Source organism: Uloborus diversus, chromosome 2, assembly GCF_026930045.1.
Source record: "Uloborus diversus isolate 005 chromosome 2, Udiv.v.3.1, whole genome shotgun sequence".
Lineage (NCBI taxonomy): Eukaryota > Metazoa > Arthropoda > Arachnida > Araneae > Uloboridae > Uloborus > Uloborus diversus.
In genome coordinates this window covers 91,634,672-91,657,550 of record NC_072732.1, presented here as the reverse complement: position 1 = coordinate 91,657,550, position 22,879 = coordinate 91,634,672, and the positions used below count along the sequence as shown (strand labels likewise).

At 32.4% G+C, this 22,879-nt stretch overlaps 1 protein-coding gene across 1 annotated transcript in view; it reads left to right on the top strand.

The window, feature by feature from the left end:
* The window catches only part of LOC129216418 (uncharacterized), a 124,612-nt gene that overhangs the window by 81,491 nt on the left and 20,242 nt on the right, over positions 1-22,879 (top strand). The window contains exons 10-11 of the mRNA XM_054850633.1: positions 10,703-10,845; positions 19,035-19,116. Coding sequence (XP_054706608.1) covers positions 10,703-10,845; positions 19,035-19,116 — 225 coding nt within the window. The remainder of the gene's footprint in view (positions 1-10,702; positions 10,846-19,034; positions 19,117-22,879) is intronic.

Here is a 22,879-nt window from a genome sequence, read left to right as displayed (position 1 = left end):
TATTTTAATTTAATATTCTACCGGAAGTTTCCGAGCCGACAATTTCTTTGCGTCTTGATGCTGTCACAATGTCTTAAGTTTTACAAGCTGCACAACATATTTAATTTATGTTCGAATCCATATGCTGTTGCCAATTCTTGGCCCTAATATTTTCCTTAAAATGTTTCTTTCAAAGGCTCTGTGGCATTCTGAATTATGCCGAATAAATTCCATGTTTTTCAATCATATGAGACAATAGATCTAATTGCATATCTATAGATCAAATGTGTTGCTTTTCGCGAGAATAATTTGCTGTTGATTTCTGTTTTCTTAGAAAGTCCGATAGCTGACTTGTATTCTCTAATGTATTTCATTAAAAAACACAAGATAGATAATAATTTAAAAACATCTTGGATATAGTTTTCAAACGTTAAATTGATTAAAATAAATCTATTTTCCAAAGAGTCGAAACAAAAAACGAATGCATTAGTATTGAAAGAGCATTCCATGTCATCATTATGCCCCTTTACCAGAATCTCGGTGAAAAGATTACACCTCTCATTGTCCCACTGCGCAAAAATATAAAACGATGATGGTGTAAAATTATCTCCTTTAAGATCTTATTCTCTAAGGAACTGCGAATCAATTGCTGCTTGGGAACATTTGAACATTTAATAATTAGAGCGAAAATGGTTGCCGCATTTGTGGAAATCAATAAAATCGATTAACAAGAGCTGCTTTCCAAAGAGGTTATTGAAAAGCATTTAGAATTCCTTTCGGATAACGTTTCACTAGCTGCTTTGTTAGTACAAAGGATATGCACTATTTGTAAGTACAAATCATGAATTGTAAATCCGTGATTCTTGAAATAAATGTTCTATAAGTAACACAATTTAATAAACCTAGAGATTCAAAAGCGTATGATTGTATTAAAAATCACAACTTGCATTTTATTTATGAAGAGCTTGACGACTAACTTACTTAGTCATTTAGCAGTAAACTAGTAGTCAAGCAGAAATTCCCGGTTTTACTCTTCAACTAGCACAACTAGCACATTTAAAAACAATTACAGTGAAACCAGTAAATATGTCCACCCTTGTCATTTGACCACCTGAATAATTTGGTGGCGTTTTTTCATGTGCAGAATTAATCCTATTTCATATGAATAAACCTTTTTAATCCGACCACTGTTTAAATTTGACCACTAAAGAAGTGCACCGCAATTAGTTGAATTTCACGGTTTTCAGTGCATCAGCTTAAATATGTAAAATGATTATCTGTCAATAAATAGGCATCATAATTGAATGCATTCTAATTTGAAAATACGAATAGATTCGGATCGACTCAAATGAGAAAAATTTGATGAGCAAGTCTACCCTTTTCGTGTTGTTTTTACAAAATGAGGACACATGCCTGACCAATTAAATTTTACCTGTCTGAAACAATGTTTCCTATTCCAGAAACGAACAGTAGTCTTGTGCTTCTAAATGACGTCATAACTCCTCCCTTAAACCGTCCCCCGAGGCAGAGCTGCTATGCTGAGACGGTTTGAAGGACAAGAGTTATGACGTCAATCCGAAACAGTATGATTCCGTATGAATGCTGGAATAAACCTCAATGTTCCTCCACCTAAATTTATTATTATAGCGTTATACAATGCAAAGGAATTTTTGGGTTGCGTTGTAAGCATTGCAATTTCAACATTGCTTATTTCCAAAGGGCTCCAGGAAAAAAAAAAACGCGCGTCTTTGGTGTAAATACATTATATTACAGCTTAACTTAATTAGTAAGAAGGTTGGAAGTAATTTACTGAGGTGTTCTATTCTAAGATCATATTATATAATGTTTTCTGTATCCTCCTAAAGGTAAATATTACTCGAATTCTAAAGTATGTACAGTAGTACTCGGCAATCAAAATCTTGCAGTTGCGGTCTTATACTAATCTGGATCTTCTTAAAGTGGATAAAGGTATGCTTGGAGTACCTATAAAAGAAAGCTCAAGATAATCCGAATAAATTCCTTGGTGATTTCGGAAAACTGTGAACCGAAATATTCCTCCAGACCTTGGGATAATCTTAATCACGATTACCATTAATTAAGGTTAATTTCGTCATCTCAGTTACAAAACATTGAATAATCTGGATCTTTCTAAATTTTAGTTTATAATGAACTTTGTTAAATTTAAATCTACAAATTACGAAAATTTTCGTTATTCAGACAACGTTTCAGAAGTAAATTGTCAACTGTGAAAGCTTAATTATTTCTTCTAAATTATACGAACAAAAAGGTTGTTTATGTAAAAATCTGAAAACCATTCTAATTGTAGGGGTCTAAGACCTTTAACTTTCGAAATTTTCGATTTTCTGGAAAAAATATATGTTATACATAATTTAATTCTGAACAATTTGTTACCTTATTTATTACCATACGCAAAATACTTTTCACGTTATCGTAAAAATGCGTAAACTTTCCCCATAGAGATTTATGTTAACAGCAGTTGTTTAAGCCTCTTTTTCTCAGGTGTCGGTTTCTTCTCGTATTGTGTGTGCATGATATCCCAGAAAGTTTATTATCTCTAATATTATATCGTTTGGCAGTAATCTGATCAGAATCGGACAAAGCAGGGTCCCATAGCTATCTTCCGTTACTCCCAGCGATTCCAAATTTCTTATTTCAGTTTTGACAAGTGTCAAATAATTTACGCAAGGAAACAGCATCATTTGATCTTTTTACGGCATTTAGACTAAGTAACTTATTCAAATGAGAGAACCTTTTACCTGCCGATGTTCCCAAACGGGAACATTTTTTTGTGAATTTTTTTAGAAACCTAATTATTTGTTTAGACTTGTCATATTTTCTGAAATGTCACATAACAGTATGAATTTATTTTAGGTGTTCTTAATTTTTAAAGTACGTTTAACCTTTATCTTGAAATTAAAGTCAAATTTACTGAATTTCTGAACTTAGAATTCGTCTAAGTTTTTCTGTCTCTGCTTTTAAAGAAAAAGATGTAAGAAATATTTTATTGGCGTTATTTAGTAGCCAGAGGACATATATTTTATTTCAACTTAACAAAATATTTCCAATTATAATTTCTTGTGAGTTATTTCCATAAGAACCGACACGTTCCCATTTGGGAACATCGGCGTTTAGAATATAGTATTTGAGGCAGATTTTCGTCAATCGCGGAATTTGAGTGTGATTGCTCTTTATTTCAAATATTTTGTTGTGGAAGATCTGTTTTGTGTTGAATACGCGTGTTCGGTTACTTCATTCACGAACATACATTTTTTATCAATCAGCTTGCCCTTCACACCACTATTCTATTGTAAATATGACCTTCACACCCGCCTTCATGCATTCTCTCTATTATAAGTAAATCGCGTTTTCGGGGTTCGAATTCGTTTTCTACCCTACTCACTTTCTAAGAATTGTATGTGTTTCACACTTTTGAAATGTATCTCGTGACTGACGGGTAGATAAAGATAAGGGCCTTTTATGAACTTTGACCAGTCTCATTTCATCATTTCATTTCCTTACTCGGCTCATGTGCGTTCTGTTTCTTTTAGCGGGTCTCATACGTACCAACGATTTTGTTTTTAGACTCAGAATAATGTAGTTTTAATCTATTTAATCTTTTTGAACTATCATTCCGTATAAATAGCAATCTAGAGATGCCTCGCAAGTTTTTAACGTTAGAAGCATTGACAAGGAATACTAATGGAGGGAGCCATAGTAAATGTCTCAGTGAAATAAGCTTGGGACCCAATGTTTCCCAGGTTAGGTGACTTGTTTGGCTGGGAAGTTGTCGCGTTTTGGCACACAATCGCTCTTTTGGCATTAAATATTTTTCAGACAACGCAACGGCGCTTATTATGAAGTCGGGGCTACAAATCAGGGCAACTCTGGCTCCAACTCCTTTACCGCATAATAATAAATAAATAAATAAATAACGGATACAAATACAGGCCTATCATTCAAACTCCCTCTCCCCACTTCTTTCCGGATTTTAAAATATAATGTAACTGCATTTTTCATGTATTTTGATGTTTATTCCCTGAAATGACCGGCATGTACAAATAGTTTAAAGTGTTATGTTATTGATTGAAAATTTATGGATTCATATGTATTGTAATCAATGTTTTGAAATGATTTCATACGCAGGCATACTAGTATTTAAATTGAAGCATAAAAATAGCAAATCTTTATTCTTGCTCATCTGCTGTTCACAGGAGCTTGGCGAGAAGATAACTCGCCAACAAAGCAAATGCACACAAAATGCTTAAGAGCCGTTAAAATAATTACTAGTTAAAATAAAAAGTGTTTTTATGGAACTAAAATGTTATTTGCACTCAAGATATACAATGTTTTATAACTTTTATAGGTAAAATAAGTAGAATAATTTTAAAAATTATAGGCAAGTGTGGAATAATGTCCTCGTTGAATGCATATAAATTGTTATTTTTTCTTTATTTAGAAGTAAAAAACATTCGTACATGCGAGGGAAAATTTACTGGTTCTCCTGATGTGGCTTTTTCCTCACAGTTTACAATGCTAGAATACTGCACTATAAATCTCATTTTTTCCCTTCTACAATGAAAGGTTGTTATCATGCATGGCTTCAGCTAATGAAGGACTTTTTCAGCGGTTACGGGCAACTCGAAATTGCTCCCCAGGTCACATGGTACTGTTGCCAGTATCGGGATAATAGGGTTGCACTCTCCATCTATTCCTTCTCAATGGTTAGAAGGTACGTTATATTATTTCCACAGCTTATCCGACAGCGAACTTGATGACGAACACGAGCATGATCTTTGTATTTTGCTACCTGATAAAACACGCGAGTCTGAGTGATGAAGAACACATAAACGATGACGCCTTAAATGAAGTTTATCCTAAAGATGTCTGCGGCCATGTTGACTTGATGCTTAGCGATGAAGATATAGTTTCAAATAGTTCACATGATCAGCTTCACAATTCAGGTTATCAAAAGGGAAACACAACCCTCATGCTCGACTCCAAAAGCAAAGAAGTGGAAACAAGAACCCTATCCTAGGTGGAAAAATTATGCTAAGTTTGAAGAAAATCTTCCGGGAAAAAAACTCAAAAAATTGACTGAAAAATTCCCCGAGCTTAAGGCAATTGGATCTTCTGCAGTTATTTTTCAAAATACTTCCTCTGGATTATATGCAACATCTAGCTGATATCATATTAACTCTCAGTGAAGGTGTCAAGCAGACCTGAAACCTAAATCACATCTTCCTGTTCTGAATTTAAAAACAGATAACCATTATCTTGTCCCCTTCACTCAGAGACGTTGTACGGTTTGTCAGAAGAACGTGCGAAAACGGGCAATTGAATGTGAAACGAGACTCCGTTCATCTTGCTTCCCCCAATACCATGGACAATAAGGAAGAAAAAGTCATTCAGAAGAGAAAAGTATAATAGCATGTAAAATAAACAAAAATATTCATATTTTTTTCATCCATTTCGAAGTAATAAAGATTCGTGATCAATCCTCCCGTTTACTTCATTCCAAACGCCGATGTTCCCAAATGGGAACATCCTGAAATTCCTATTTAGAATTTTTTTTCCGCCAAAACATGTTTAGGTAAGCTATACTAGAGGTAAATTTAGACATTTAAGCAAAAAATTAAAAGTAAAAATTAAAAATTTGAATTACGGCGTTCAAAAGATTAATAACTATGATTTTTTTCCCGAAACGGTCTTCTAAGGTGTCAATAGCTGATTGATAATTGCTATTGGTCAAGCTAAATCCTTTAATTGCATTTCGAAGCTGCCCCTTTCAAATATGAACGTAAATAATTGAATTTGTCTACATTAGAAATTTTGGTATTCTTATGGATTGCAGACTCATATTGGTCCCAGAATCTTTGCCAATCTGATGGATCACCATCAAATTTATCTATAATCAGTCGCGGTAGATTAATGTGAGGAGTTTCGTTTCTCCGAATCACAATTATATGTTCTGTTTCTGAACCATTTAACGTCGCAATCGGCGCAATGAAATTAGAAGGAACTTCAAATTTTGTTCTGGCACGTTCCACTTTTGATCGTCAAATTACTATGTTAAAGTTGTATTCATCGCATTTTAAAATTTCGTCTTCTAAATCTTTCAAATCAATCGTTTTTTGAATTTCAGTGTCGAGACAATTAAGTTATTTTTCTTTCAAATCTAATTCCGCCAAAAATTGGTCTAAATCCTTTTCATTTATGCTACCTTTCTTAAATTTGGCATCAATTTTATTGATTAATTTTGTTGTTTGCGTTCTAAAAACAGTGCGCTTTGCTTTATTAAACGCATCCATTATCTACGTATTGCAGTTATCTTAAATCAAAAACTTCAGCAAATATAAGCACAATATCTTTTATAAAGTCAAATAAATCGCATTTTCTGTTTCTTAGAGTATAGTAAGCAATGGTAACTTACTTCTTTTAGTCTTGCAGAGGATAAACAAAAGTTCATCAGTCAAATTATATTCCATGGCGACCACGGGTAAAATTACGGTAGCCGGGACGATGCTATAAAATATTTCCTTCTGGCAACCCGCTACCTTACCTTGGCGACGGAACAATTTCGGCAAAACCTACATCAAAGCTTATTCGCAATTCGTTTGGCCAATTAACCATTTCAGAGTTCACAACACAAAATTGTAATTTATTTTGTATACTAAATACTTTTATTTTAATTCCATAGAACAATATTTTTAACTTCCTCAAAGGTGATTTTTTTATGAAAACTGGCAACGTATATTTTGTTTCTTTAATTTTTAGATCGTAGAAACATTTTATAAAATTTTAGATCGCAGAATGTTTGTCACTTTTAAATATTTTAAGTTATAGATTTAAAAACTAGTTCTTCATATCTTTGGATACTTTTTTGGAATGTGTTTGCAGTAAGTAATTTCCTTCGTGTTTAATTGATCCATCTTCAATTTCAAATTCATTACTTAACGTAATAACTTATTCAGTAAGTTTGAATTAAAATTTTAGTTCTAACGTTCTCTGGATGGATCTTTTGACATGATTTAACTTATTTAGTTGATCGTTTTAAGTTTTTTAATTGAACATTAAATTTCTTAAGGGCTCTTTCTATTTACTGACGAACTATTTCAGGCTAATGTCGTTTTCTCTCCAACTTTTAATGTTGTTAAATTTGCTAGAAATGTATGTTCCATCTTTATGTTACTAAGGAAATCAAACATAAAAAGTGTAACATCATTTATGTCATGACCCTTTTCATTTTATGCGATTGATCTTCCCACGCAGATTATGTTAAGATCTTGAAAAAAGTTACCTCTCACTTGTCTATTCTGCAAACTTAGTTTTAAAATAAGAAAATTAATAAAGTTCTATTAAAAAATAGGCTTTACGATATGTTTCTGCATATTTTGCTATATTTTCCTCATTTAAAAATTAAAAAAAAAAAGAATTTTATTACTTTTTTTTGCTTATTTACGTTTATGACCAGAGAAAGAAAATGATTAATAAACAGTTCTAGTTACCATGGCGATAGTTTGAGCCATCTGAAGCTCCGTCCCTTTTCTTTGGGTGTCTCTCATTGGAGGATTTCCTTTGTTTACAATGTAGTACTTTGTTTACATTGAATCGTGGGTGCCAAATTTGGCTATTTTTGAAAAAATACGCCAACACGATCCGGTTACCGTAATTCTACTCGACCACGTCATAATAATTCCATCTGTATTACGGAATAGACAAAACCCTCCCGGGGTGCTAAATGTTACCGTCTCGTCACACATTCTTAACTTTGTTAACCAAATTATCTACGCAGTAATATCACAGTTCAATACGTTCTTCAAAGAAAAAGTTTGAATTCAAAAACACATTTATTTTAGACTATTTACATTATTTACATCTATCTTACTCAACTTCTACTAATAAAAAATGCCGAATTCTTATTATATCACCTTCATCTTAATAACCAAAATCTTATTCAATTTTTACGCTGTTGCCCCAAGTCAAAAGTAAATTTTTGTTGCCTCGAGGCGGAAGGATAATCATTACCGGGTTTCAAGGCTTATCTCTATCATCTGTACTCTAAAATGCTTTTTACCAAATCTTTCTATCTATATTTAATGCTGAGTTATCGTCCATTTTATGTTCATGCATCCATAAAAAAAGAAGGTTTTTCCAAAAATCAAAGTCTCACAGATAAAAAAATAAAATAGATAAAAATCTAAAAATTTAGACTTTTAATTACCCTGAAGGGTACAATCGATGACCCAAATTTCAAAGAAATCCAAAAATGTGATGAAAAAACATTGCATCACCTGACATGGAATGACCCACTTAACATTGGAAGCTTTAAAAAAAATATGTTTGCATATATAAGTGTCTCCTTTTCCAGTGTTATTTATTTTATTATTTAATTAACAGTGCCTTGTAACTAAAACAACTTTTATCCCTTATATTACTGCATTTTTTTTAAAATGTTTATGCACGGAATTGAATTCAGTGCAGTTTTTCCTTGTGTATCAAGGTCTAAAACGTAAAATAAAAATAAATAAGTACATAATAATAATAATAATAAAATATTAATAAGAAAACCGTAAAAAGTTGGACATTTGTGAGGAAATAATTCTGTCTAAGTAAGATGGATTGGGTGTGTATCAAAACTTTTTGAAGCATGTTTTCTCCATGTAGGGTAACAGAAAAATCTAATGCTGCATCAGTAAAGTGCAATATTTAAAATAGCGAAATTACCTAAATTCAACTTTGTAAGATGTGCTATTATTGTTTAACCGAGAGCAAAACAATTTTATTTTTCACTATCGACATTGATTGCACGCGTTTCAGGTTTAAACGAATAACTTTATAAGTGCATAAAAATAAGTATGTTTGCACACAAGTAATCATCATTAAAAGTTTCACTCATTTATAAAGGTATTTCTCAAAACTCTGATATGTTTCTAAAATTTGTTTGACATACATTATTTTATCCCTGTCACCATATACCTTACCAGGGTACGTACGGTGATAGTTTGCGTGGTTTAAATAAATACACAATTACATTATTTCTGAAATAATTATAAATCAACTCAATAAGAATGAGATGCAATGGGGCTGAGCTCAGGTGAGCTCTAATTGCACATTTTAATATTGAAAAGGAAAAAAAATGGACACAGTTTTTTACAACGTATTTTTTTCAAAAGAAAATATCAGAAGCATTTAAATCTCGCGTAATGAAATTTAAGGATACACATTTCCATATGTGTTTCTCAAAGTTATAACTGCTGAAGAACTCCAACACCTATTTCACAAAAAACGTACACTTTAATTTATATATTGCTACTGAAACTGCCAACTACGCTTCTTTTTAAGAATGCTTACTTCCAACCTATTCCCACAATTTTGGTGACATACAGATCTTTCAATAACCCTTTCTTACATCTTTATCTTATATGGAAGTGCGATTTAAACCTCTTAGAAATTCCTAACCTTGCCCTTCCATTGTTGAGTACCAGTCTGATAAAAAACATTTTTTTTTCCAACCGTTTTTCTGATTTCAGTCCAGGAATTCGATGTCCGCATTTCTTTAATCGGGAACAAAAGACAGCGTTTTCCACGTAGTCCGAATCTTAGATAACAAAATAAGAGAGTTGAGGAAAAGAAATTTTGTTCTTTTCTTTTGTGTGGTGACGACAATGGACTTAGGCACTTTAGGATAGCTGGTGATAACGTCTTTCGACCGTCTGTTTGTTGATCCGGTGAAGATTAAAAAAGAAATAAAGCGCTTTAGCCAAGAGCTTTTATAGTGTCTTTAGGCGTTAGAAGCAAAGGATGAAGAACTTTTCTAGTTATATTTAGTATTGGTTTGATTGTGCTTGGAATTAAATGAATATATTTGTTGGTGGGATTATGGTTAATTTTTAATTTTTGGTTTAAATTGACAAATATTTTCTTGGTTTTTATAAACTTTATAGAAGCTTGTTTTAAAACTACTTTTATCTCTGAAAAAGGGATGCATGTGTATATTAAAAAAAAAAACACATGTAGCTCGATCAAGAAGGCAAAAGGATATTTCCAAATAAAAAATAAAAAACCGAAGTTGAAAACACCAATGATAGCCTTCTGTTTCATTTCGTTACAAAAAATTGCTGTTAAGCGTTTAAGTCAACATACCTTCAAATCATTTTCACATATTTTTTTTTACAGTATTTAATGTAGAAAAAGATATGAAGCGATGTCGAAATTCATCCTTGCTGATCATATTTAGGATGTGACTTCGAACGATTTGCACCTATTTGCACTTAAAAACCCCCAAGTTTGGTGCCAAAATACATATTCGACTAACTTTCAACAGATTTGGTTCATGTGCAAGAACTACAGTTGCTTTCGAAGAACATATATACATGTACATTATTTTGCTTATATCGTCAGTGAAAATCTTGTAAAATGGAAACGTTTTATTGAATCAGACATAGAATCTGACAGGTGTTTTTGGTAACAGAACCCCTGTCGTTAACCGTATTAACGCAGCTCATTTAAAGATATTTTTGTTAGTAAAGCTTTGTTATTCTCAAACTGTAGGTGTTCATAATGTCTTCATTTTATTGTCTATATACCAAAACTTTCATTATTAACATTTTTTGTCTTTTAAACTGTTTGTAGGACAAAAAAAAATTAATAAATGTCGTTTACCTTTGCATGTGTTAATGAAACGTTTGTTCATTTCTTTTAGAGACCCGGGTTCAAGTGACAAAACTCGAGGATCTCCCGCTCTTCCTGATTTGTCTTTGCACATCGTAGATATGCAGGGTCAAGAAAGAGAAACTGTTGCTCTTGGAGAAATCTTACGAGTGCAAGTTCGAATGTCCGATGAAAGTTAGTTTTTTGGTTATTTTGCTTCTTTTCATCTTTAAGCGTAATGTTTAAAATATTTTTCTTAAAAAACATCGATTCCATGGAATGTGTGAAATTTACTGATATCTTGTCGAATGCAGCTTATTTTCTTTGAAAAAGATTATGTTTCGAACATAAGTTTTGCTTTAGACAATGACGAAGATGGAAAAATGAGTTCCAACATATAGTTCAAAATTAATACTGTTTACTTGATTGCCAACATAAGTAATTTGTTTTACTTTAGAACGTTTGTAATTGATTTTCAATTTAAAATGTCCTGAAATTCAATTATTAACTTTTTTAAGCATCAGAGAATTAATTTAAGTGGAAAAAAAGAAATCTACATTTTAATAGCTGTAAAAAATTTGAAGTCACAGAAAATTATCAAATTCTGTTGTGTTTCCCCCCTCTCTTTTTTTCGTGGTTTATCCCTAACCCTCTCTCTCTCTTATTTTTCCCAAACAAATTCGTCTATAAAGTTATATATATATATTGGTTCTCTGTGCAAGTCTGACAAACACTGAAAATAATAATAATAATAATAATAATAAAAACAGGGGAGGCATGCTTTTCTTTTAATTTTGATCGAAGTATTTTTACTATTGTCTACTGAATAGTGTGGTTTTGCTTTATTAAAGGACGAAAACAAGCATAAAGGTGATTTTAAACAAAAGTTTCAATAAATGTAAGTCTGTATTAATAAATTTTTAAAGTAGCACAAATATCTTGGAAAAAAGTCGTATTAATTTTGTTTGCAGTAACAAATTGAGATTTGAACCTAGTTTTGTATAAAAAAAAATAATATTTGAATCAATTTGTTGGAAGTTTTAAAATCCCTTATTTACTTCGTGTAATTGGCATTTCTCGGACACCTATGCCGTGGGTAGTAACTGCAAAATTTTCATTTATTTTTTATTTTTTATTTTATTTTATTTATTTATTTATTTTTATTTTTTTTTTTTTTTTTGCATTTTTGTCATCTATTGTACGTTATCTTTATTGTACAAGCTCGCTTATTTAGTTTCCGCTAAAAAAATAATAAAAAAAAGGTGCGAAAAAGACGTCTAAATCCGACATTTCTCTATTATTAGTATTGAGTCCAAAACGCGTTTCTTCAAATATCTCGAGAACTTATTTCTGCAGATACTGCAATTTACCTGCCCACGGCAGTATTCACTACAGCCAAAAAAATAGACATAGTCAGTCAATGCTCATTTTGCATCCAGTAAAAAATAAATATAAGATTGCTCTAAAATTTCATCTATTATCATCCGTTACAGACAAAAACATTTTCAGAGTATCAATAATAGAGAATATTTCTAAGTCAATCACTTACAATATCTTTCAATTGTGTCAAGGGTACCGAAATCAGAATGAATAATGGTAGCAAACTGTATTCAGAGAATTTCAAGGGATATTTGAAATTCTGTGAAATTACATAATACTATGATTCAATAAGACGAATGGTAGAATATATTGATCATTCTTCCAAATGTGCCATCAGAAAAATGAAAAATGTGTTTTTGTAACACGTGATCATAATTCATGTTCAGAAAATATAGGTCTTTATATATTTATTTATATGAATTTATATTACCTTAAACAGATTTTTAAATATTGAGCGTGAAATTAGAGTACTACAGTTCAAAAGAGAACTGAAATTAACTACTACACAGGGTTTTCCATTTTAACCTGCAAGACCTTTATTTTTGCAACCGTTAGTCCTTAGATGTATACTTCCAAATGCGAAAATGTTAAAAATCAGATGCAGGGATAAGATATTGAAAGTTTGAAGTGAAAATAAAAAGTAGTAAAAAAATACAAAATTTAACTTTTTATACGGACCCCAGGTCCCCTAACTTATCTTTAGTGAAATAATCTCCATTGAAAAATGATTCCAATGCAAAAAGTTTGAAATTAGTACGACCAATATTCACCGAGATATGAAACGCAGCGTTTTGTGACTTACACCACTTTTCACTCGCCGCCAATACTACGTTTTGGGGGAAAATATAGTGGTTAACATGGTTTTTAAAATTACATGTGTGCATAGAGTATGAATTTCTCGAGAATTTGTAAAAAGTTTTGCGTATCAAGGCATAACATTTGCATTTATTTTTGAATAGCAATGAAAAATAAAAATACCTTGTTTTTCTTACTTTGACGACCTGTCATTCTTCTGAAAGAGCGATAAGTTCCAATGTCATCATCGGTAGACAACCTTAAGTAAGGTAGGTCCCTTAAAACTTAAAACTTGAATATCTCCTTGAGTTTCAGTCGCACAAATGTTAAGTTTTTTTTGTGTTAGTAATAGTTTTCAATGGAGATTATTTCTCTAAGTATTAGTTAGGGGGCCTAGGGTACGTATAAAAAGTTAAATTTCGTATGTTTTGACTCATTTTTATTTTTGCCTCAAACTTTCAATATCTTAAACCTGCATCTGATTTTTAACATTTTGCATTTGGAAGTATACATCTAGGTGGATTGCGAAAATAAAGGTCTTGCAGGTTAAAACGGAACACCTTGTATATATGCTTTGTCTAAAAATACAATTAATAGATACAAATATATTTTAAATATATGTTACATGCATAGTTATAGCAAGTTTTTATATTTTTTTACAAGACGGGAAAAAAAACTCTTTTTTTTTTTTTTGCATAATGAGATGTACAAAAACAGCCAAGACCTCAAAAGGGTTCAATACCTCAAAAAAAAAAAAAAAAAACTTTGCTTGGTATCAAATGAAAGATAGTAGGAAAAGAAGAAATGTCAACTATTTTAATTTTTAACGTGTTAAACAGCTCGTCTTTTTAAACTTATGTTTCAATGTTTGTTATTTGAAAACAAATCATTGTTCTTTTGTTTCAATATTAGCCAAGCTAAAATTTTGCTTTGTTTTATTCTTTCTTAAAATAAAAATCTTAAAAACAACTTAACTACATTTTTCAGGCCTTTTTTTTCGATTTTCAAAACGCAAAATCCACTTAATATCTCTGTTACATATAATATGATTCTTTGCAATACATTGTTCTGCGGTAATGATACAAATAAATAGATAAATGTATAAAACGTATATTGCCCTGAAAATATTATTGCTGGTGCATTTGCATTTTTGGAATAACCTCATGCATCATACGTGAACATTGGGTAAAACCGGAAAAGCAAAACACAACACGTCATGAAAAAGGTTTTCTTTTTTTATGAACGATTTCCTTCTATACGTACCATGACAACGTTTGAAAGACGAAAACCCTCCGTTCAATCAATCATCAAAACAAAGCACTCCCTCCATTTTCATCACACTAATTTCTTAGTTATAAGTACCATTAAGTGTTCCCATTAAAGCCCATTTCGTCCAAAATTAAAACATCCAGATTACAATGAGAGTTATCAATTATGTGTGACATTATTCAGCACGATATCGTACAATGTAGCGACAGGTGAGGGCGTTTCTTAGAAATCTAGTTATTGAATCAACTAAGTTTAGCTTCATAACAAAGTACCGGTTTCGTTTAGTAATATATTTTTATAGTGTTGAAAACGTTAAAACTCAGAAGTTGTTTTCAATCGAAAATGCTTCAGTGAATCTGAACTTTCTTAGAACTTGTTTTAAGTTCTAGACTTGTGTTTGACACAATAATAATAAAAGAAATGTATACTTCAACAGACCAAAGAAAAAAACAATTATTATGTAGGTTAATTTTCGTAAAGTAGTTTTGGTATCATAAATATGTATTAATCGTACTATATGTGCCTTTACAAATATATAATATTTATTATTATTTCACTATGGACGATACTCTGCATTGCTTTATTTTTGTAAAAAGGAAACAAAAACGAAATGACGGGCAATTACATTCTTTTATTCACGATAAAATAAAAATTTGCAAATTATAAGAATAATCCAATAAGAAATAGGATGTATGGGAACATACTTTTTTTCTGAAATTTTAATTACAATTTTATTGCAGATTTAAAAAAATACAAGATTATGAAATAATAATAACATTAAAAAATAATAATAATAAATTTTTCCTAATTTTTGAACAAAATTAAGATATTTTAAGTTTAAAAGTATAAACTGTTAATAACAAAATACAGGAAATGTCAACTTTGGCTCAGATTGTGCTTGTATTGAATACGGATGGCAATCTTTAGAGAGTCATTTAATACCGAGCAAATTCCAATACCATAAATAGTTTCCGATTTATCCCCAGTGGTATGAACTTATCCCATAACTATCGAATGCTTACGGATTGTGATCCCTAAAATTGTGATCTCCGAAACTATGCTCTCAGATAAGTAATCCACAGCGGTCATATACATCCCCCTTGCTCTCATTTATAAGCAAATACGAGCTTTAAACCGAAGACTGAAATTCATCCTTTGCCATAACGCGAGATTTCTGAACCACGAAGCGTAGGCTAACACGTGTAGGGGGGATTTACGAATTCACACCCCCTTCTCTCTCTTTCTGGTTTCTGAATCTAAAACAGCGTTCCGACTGCAATGGACCGACAATTTACAACGATCGGCTCCGATCACGGTTTATGAGTTTCGAGAAAGCCGAGTGGAGAGTTTAAAAGCATTTCGAACAGATGAACGGCAGCAGACGATTGTGGATACCAAAGAACATTCCGCAAGGGACGATGGGGAATGAGAGCTAGGACAAGGGTATTTGTGTGATGGGTTTAAAACTGCAATGCTAAACGACTCAGCGTGATGATTATCTGAAGTCAAATTTCGGAATGACTGTCGTTAAACGACCAAGTGAGTGGGGGTCGTAAAAGCTTTTCTCATTTGCATGATATAGCTTGAGTAATTAATCTTCCAGAAGTCAGACGTGAAAACTGGGTAATTGATGTTGAATTTCCAGTTTAATTTGTTAAAGTAAGCTGCACAATTGCAGTAGAAGGGCTAATAAAATTTTATTATGTTTATATAAGCTGGATCCTGGATTATTAAAATCCTATATTAAATAATTTTAGTTAGATTCAGCACTCATTTTCCTTTTGTGTTCTTTTGTGTAAAGTGTGAGTTCAGATTTTTTGCTTGGGCTTAATTTATAACAAAAAAGGTGAGTGAGAAATATCATCTTCAGAGCTTATTTTAATACGTAAGTAATCTGAATTACATCGAAAATATTTAAGTTCACATTAAATTCAAAACAAGTAGAGGAGCTGAGTTCACATGAAACTAAATCCTGGTTTATGCCTAAATATTTACAGGTAAAAAGTTAACCTCATGTTTCATGATTAAAACCATTCTCTCTGATTTAGAAACTTTCCTGTCTTACAAAATTAGTATCTTTGCGCGTGACCCACTTGGGAATACAAATTGACGAAAATAATATCAATAGAACACGTCTAAAGGAACAACTACTAGCATGTATATTTAGTTTGAGAGTAAGTAGATAGGGTTCTTGACGAGTAATCATTTTAAATACCGAAGGGAATGTTGGCGATGCCATTTGTGATTGCTATTCATTTAATGACTTCAGTTATGGTATGTGTCTGAACCGGGTTAAAGTTTCTTATATTATGAAGACAACTCTTTGAAGATTTTCCAAAACTTAAAGAATTCTTCAAGAATGCATTTATTGCTTCAGTATCTGTATCTGTTATTCTGACTCATTTGTACGTATGTTATTAGATGGTACTAATATTGAGCCGTTTGACTCATCAGAAGTACCTGCAGGAAATGATAAAAGAATGGCAACGATCAACTTATCAGGTATAACATCAACAAGCATAACAGTAAAGAAAACGGTCACAGAATGCGCCACTGTCTGGAAAGAGACCGGAAAAGAGAGTCTGGATACCACTCCCACTATATATAGGTCTCATATTGTGGGATACACAGGAACGTTATTCCAACTACTCCACACTCTCATCGAATGTTTTCAGAGTTTTGTTGGCTTTTCATTCTTTAACTGGTTGCGACAGTTTCCCCGTGTTGTGGCATCTACAAGAAGATAGCTTGGAAAATCGGGATGTCATTTCATGTAATTTGTTGCACATGGCATCGGTTCTGTACAGCACCTCAGGTATTAATGATGAATGGCATGATCGGTTGCAGCGTAGTTTTTATTTTATTTTATGATCAAACTTCAGATCTTCAGAACATCAATGACTATAGACCAGTGTTGTTTACTAGAAGGAATCGAGCAACCTAAAACATTCCTGCTTCAGCATATGTTTTGATACAACATCTCAAACGAGCTGCTCTCCAAGCAAGAATTTGGAACAAAAGCCTAGATTCACAATAGACAATACCTTCACCAATCAAATGGGGATGGATACTAATTTTAGGAAGATCATACCAACCCGCGTAGAAAGCAATTGCAGAATTGGGAAAACCCTCTGTGCAACTTACCTCTTGTACTTGAGTTAAGCCTTGCACACCTTGCACATGTGATACATTGGGGGCACGATGTGCACAAATGAGTGTACACACGTATTTTCAATATTACTGTTTATGTCGCCCAGATTTTACTTTATGTGCCTACTGCCTATCTTACATTATTTTATTTGAAAATGTGTGGGACTGTTTTGAATTCGGTTATTGACTGGAATAATACTGAACATTCTTTTGTTTCGCATTTTTGTATTTATTATTTAAAGCCTAATTTATAGTTAAAATTTATTTACACGTACATCAAAAATTACAATTAATTGAACGAGTGAAAAATCGTTCTATTATATTTTGGAACTCGTATTAAATACATTTTTGCCAAACGACTCGCTGTGCACTTGTTTTTGACAGATTTTCAGGAACTGTTTGTAATAAAATAAAAGTCATACATACCGTTCGAAAGGTAATGATTGACAAACACATAATATATGACACGTTTTCAACTACTTATATAACTTATATAACTCCACTTACTTACTTTTAATACTTATATAACTCCAAGTTATATAGCAAAATGTCTCAAAAAATCAAAATAAAAATTAAAAATTACAGGATAGTTACAAATATTTCTGGTATATCCTAAATGATGATTTCGAATGTACTTTTCTCCGCACACACCCCACCTCTTAGCCGTAAGCCTTAGGTTCCACCGCCCGGGGGGGTCCGCGTAGCGGGCCCCCCGCACGGCAGAGTGCGACGGTCGAGATTTCGATTTCGAATGTACTGCTGAGAAACTCGTTTTCTCCAATGAAAATATTGGATATCATCATATAGGACATATAGGAAAATTATATGTAGAAAAAAGAAGACTCGATCAAAAAAAAAAAAAAAAAAAAATGGCGGCCAGATCTTCAACGCCACTAGACGGCCAAAGAAGTTTGTATTGTGGGCTTTTTAGACTCGTCTACCCAAGTTCTATCTAAACTCAAAAGTGCGCATTGGTTACCTGGCTTGAAATATGTTGGTACACATTTTAGCTACTTCACCCCACTACAAAATTTAAGCTCAGGTAGTAACGCATTGAAAACTGGTATTGAAAAATCTTTACATGTAGATTGTAGATGCATAAGATAAAATGAGTATGGCATGCACGTCTCAGGATACTGTAAAAGCTTCATTTTCGCTAGGCTTTTATTTTCACGATTTTTGCGATCCTTTCGTTATTGCGAAAATTAATGAAGTGCGAAATATCTTTTTAAGAAACTTTCAGTTCTGTTCATTTCACATTCGCAAAATTTTTGTCTCGTTAAAACCTTCATTATAGAGAAGTGATTTTAGACATACAATAGTGTATACCGTTTCAAAACTCATCATGATTTATTAGACAAAAAGTTACAAAATACTTTCAAGAGAACAAAAGATAACTCAATTTCATTTGATTTTTGATTGAAAACTTTTGTCATAAGCGGATTGTTAATGAGCGAATTTTTTTTCACCCATTGAGAGTGGAATAAATTATTTTACAGAAATCTATGTTAGAAATGTTAATAAAATATTCCTCAAATAATTTATAAAGAGTTATTAAATAGAAGGTTTAAAAACATCCGTTGCAAAGTTCTGTTCACTTTAAATATAAAACCTCTTTTTGAGAAAAATAGGAGAAAAAATACACAAATTGTATTTAGGGATCTTTATGGGTGTCTCTTTTTTTTAAATTAGAGTACGAACAATATCAACAAGCAGTAACAATGATCTTTTTTTTACATTTTAGGGACATTGTTGACAAATAAGGATACTTTTATTTTTTTTTTTTATAGATACGTATGGAATTTTCGTCAGAAATCTCGTAGCGAAAGATGGTTCCGGAGGCAATAACTTAACTTTAATTGACAACACAGGGTAAGTCCTTTTTATGAGTAAAAGAACCAACTAAAGTGACATTGATAACAAATAAATTTAAATTATACCTCAAGCATTAATACATTTTATCTGAAATTTGACTTTCACTCTGTGGCTCTGTATATTTTGATTTTGTTTGGTACTTGTGGATGTTATCAGAGAGGTCATGTGCCTCTTATTTTTGTTTTTCAGGCATTAAGTCATTTTTATTTAATTGTGTGCTTTTTGTTTAATGATTCGCATCAAGATACATTTCACTGTATTTATTTATCGCTCTTGTTAAATGATGTCTAACATTGAGGATGTTTGTTTCTACTTCACTGAAATGAGGAAGTGTTAGCAGCACGGATTTAAGTTGGTTTACCTTTGCAATACTATTTTCATGCCAAATGAACTTAATTCGACTGTTAACTTTCATCTTTTAGTAAACTTCCTCGGAATACAAAAAGAGTCTCAAATTCGGGCCGGGTCTTATCTAAGTCGGCAAACGAGGTTGGTTGGCGTCATGTACTACTTGAGAGACGATACCTGTAAATACGAAATCAGGCACCGATAAGATACATTTAGCAATATTATATTTTCTGAATAGAGCAGTCCGGTGAAGGGTCCTGAATCTTAAAAAAAAAATCGTAAGTCAGTGAAAAACTAGTATGTTGTGACCATCACAAAACTTTCTTCTATATCTTTCTCATGAATTCTGACCCCTCCCCACACTTGACGAAAAGCAATATTCCCAGCAAAAATAAAAGTACGCACTCAAAAACTTGACGACCGTCCCAATTTTCAAATTATCGCAAAAACAAAGCAAAGAGCGAAAATTGAAAGTAATTTTAAATGCCTTGCTTGAATTATTAACAAATATTTTATTTGTTAAAAAAAACATAAGATGGCAACAGTTAAAAAATTTAAATCATTGAGATAATATTTCCGATCATTTCTCAACAATTAAAATCACTCGAAATACGCAGACGACACGATTTATCTTTCGATAACGATTTATCTTTGTTGTAGTTGCATTAATGAATTTCGATTTATCTTTCGATTTATCTTTCTTGTAGTTTCTATTTTTATTCGCACAAAAGGAAAAAAAATCAGCCCCTCTTGGAGCGATTGGCGCCAAAATTAAACCAACACCTATTTACATATAGGTTCAGATTTATTCCAAATTTCATCCAGAAAGCAGCATTACTTCTTGAGATATAGCACTCGCAATGAAAAAGAAAGAACTTTCGATTGCACCACCCCCATTTTAGCTATTAGCGTCAAAATAGAATCAGCTCTTGTACTCTCTAAGGGCTACTTGTCGATAAATTTTTGTTTGATTCCGTTCATTATTTCTTGAGATATAGCAGTCACAAGTGGTGACAAAAAACTTTCTATAGCTCAGCCCCCGTTTGAGCTATATACACCAAACTTGAATCAACATCTGTACATGTTAGGGGCAACGTATGGACTAAAATTTTTGATTTCGCCAGTTACTTCTTAATGAATAGCAGGTCAAGAAACGTTCCATTGCTCCACACACTTTGGAGGAATTCGTGCGACAAAATAATGGACACAAGTTCACATAGGGGCACATATGTGTACCAAATTTCGTTCGATTTCATGCTGTAGTTTTTGCTGTAGAGCGGTCACAAAAAACTGGTCATACACATACGTGACACACTCACACACGGACACACAGAGACAGACAGACATTTTCCAAAAACGGTCGAAATGGACTCAGCATTCCTCAAAACGTTCTAATCCGCAATAATCGAAATTCGAAAATTTGCACGAATTCAATACTTTCTTCTATATATTAGATATAGAAGAAAGTAGTGAAGTATGAACTGTGAGGAATTTTACATGTATTACAGAAATGGTAAGATCTCGTACCGGCCATACGCAGTTTCATACAAAACAGGTGCTGAATTCGGTAAATGATTATTTTGGTGGCGATCACCTCGGGGAAAGGCTGTCTTGCTGTAGGACTTCTAAAAATGACTGCCTAATATTTGCTTATTGGTTCCGAAGTAGTCATGAAAACTCTTGTCAGTCACCTTGATGAGTGTCACAACCCCCCCCCCCCCTCCCCACTTCACTAGATTTTTTCTCAACACTGCATTTGGAATGTGGGGATACTTAAAACTTGCTGGTTTTCATCAAAATAAATTGCTGTGCCGCGAATTATATTGGCAAGCATTACTGGAAATACAAGTGAAAGAGAAGAACAGGGCCTTGGTGGCCCGATTGGTAAGGCATCAGACTTGTGACCGGAGAGTCTCGGATTCAGTCCTAGTCGGTCGAAGATCCACCGTCTTCATTAATGGTGACTGGAGTTCTTTAAATATGTTCGTGGGTCATAAAGTCCTCCAAGTAAAGCAATGCATCTGGGGGTGCTGAACTAGGAATTGCTAGGTTTCTGCTCTTGATCAACAAATCAGAGCAGTCTTCAGAGTCCTATCCAACTGGTTATACCAGAAATAGTACGGGGGAACCTGGAGTGAAAAAAATCAGAGAAGAACTTTGCAGATTTTCGGTGATGAATATTTTGTGATTTTTCCCACCGAATATTACAAATTGGTACTTAAGAAAAAGAGAAGAATTCAATGGCAAACTGTTTATGGAATATTCTTGACATTTTGAGAAACTGTATAAAACAGTCTCATGTAAAAACGTATGAATGGGATATAGATATATTGTTATCTTTTCTGAGAAAACGTTTGGTAAAATATCAGTTAATAACAAAGTAAGTGTACGATATTTTTATACGCGTAATTTAGATCTGGTATTTATAAGAATCATACTTTTTGTCGCGTTAAAGGAATAGTTATAAAGGAGTTGTTTACAGAACAATTATTTCGGAGTTGTTTACAGAACAATTTTTCGGATCGAATAAATCTAGAAAAGTTTAAAAAATAATTAAAAAAAGAAACTTCAGTACTACATTATAAATTATAAGCAGAAGTCAAGTAACGAAGGAAACCTAAAAGCAAACACAGGTTCAATTGAATGAAATGTTTAGTGTTATGTTATGGGCAACGTTCATCACTGCAATAAAAATCTTCTTTAAATAACTATTCCTCATTCCATCACATAAAATAATCATCTTTACATTAATGACCGTGAGAACTTATTTTGTTTAAAAGTACATAAAAAATAAATTATTTTAAATGTGTGATACATTTATTGAGCATTCTTTTAAAGTCTACTTTTCAGACATCCTTATTTAAAAATAAATATTGATTTGCGTTTCTAATTAATGAAATTTGAAAGTTTAATAATTCTCAAAGTTATTTTAGAAACCGCATTTGCAGTCTGATCTTTTATTCAGGAGTTTTTTACAAGACGGCTTGGAAACATTAATACAAACTTCGTTTCAATCTGAATCTAATTAATAAATTCTTTTAGAAATTTCTCCAAATTAATCTGTTGAAAGTTCGGAATTTTAAATATGGTTCCAGCAAACTTTAATTAACACCTTGAGCATCTTTCCGAAACATGAAGCAAGTCTTTCGCTTCTGTTTCGACTCCCCACTTTCTATGAAATAATAGAAAACCAAAGAGGTATGTAAAGAAAGACCGGAAAGACTGGGTGACAGACATCATTGTTTTCTATTTATTAGAGATACCTTCAACGAAGAAGAAAGAGACTAGTCTAATGATTTGCATCTGGATTGAAGTGCCTTTTCACATGTCACAAGAGAAGGCGGGAGATTTTGCGAAAGTTAATTACACCTCAAAGCACAAACGCTTAGAAATAGATTAGAAGACGAACCTT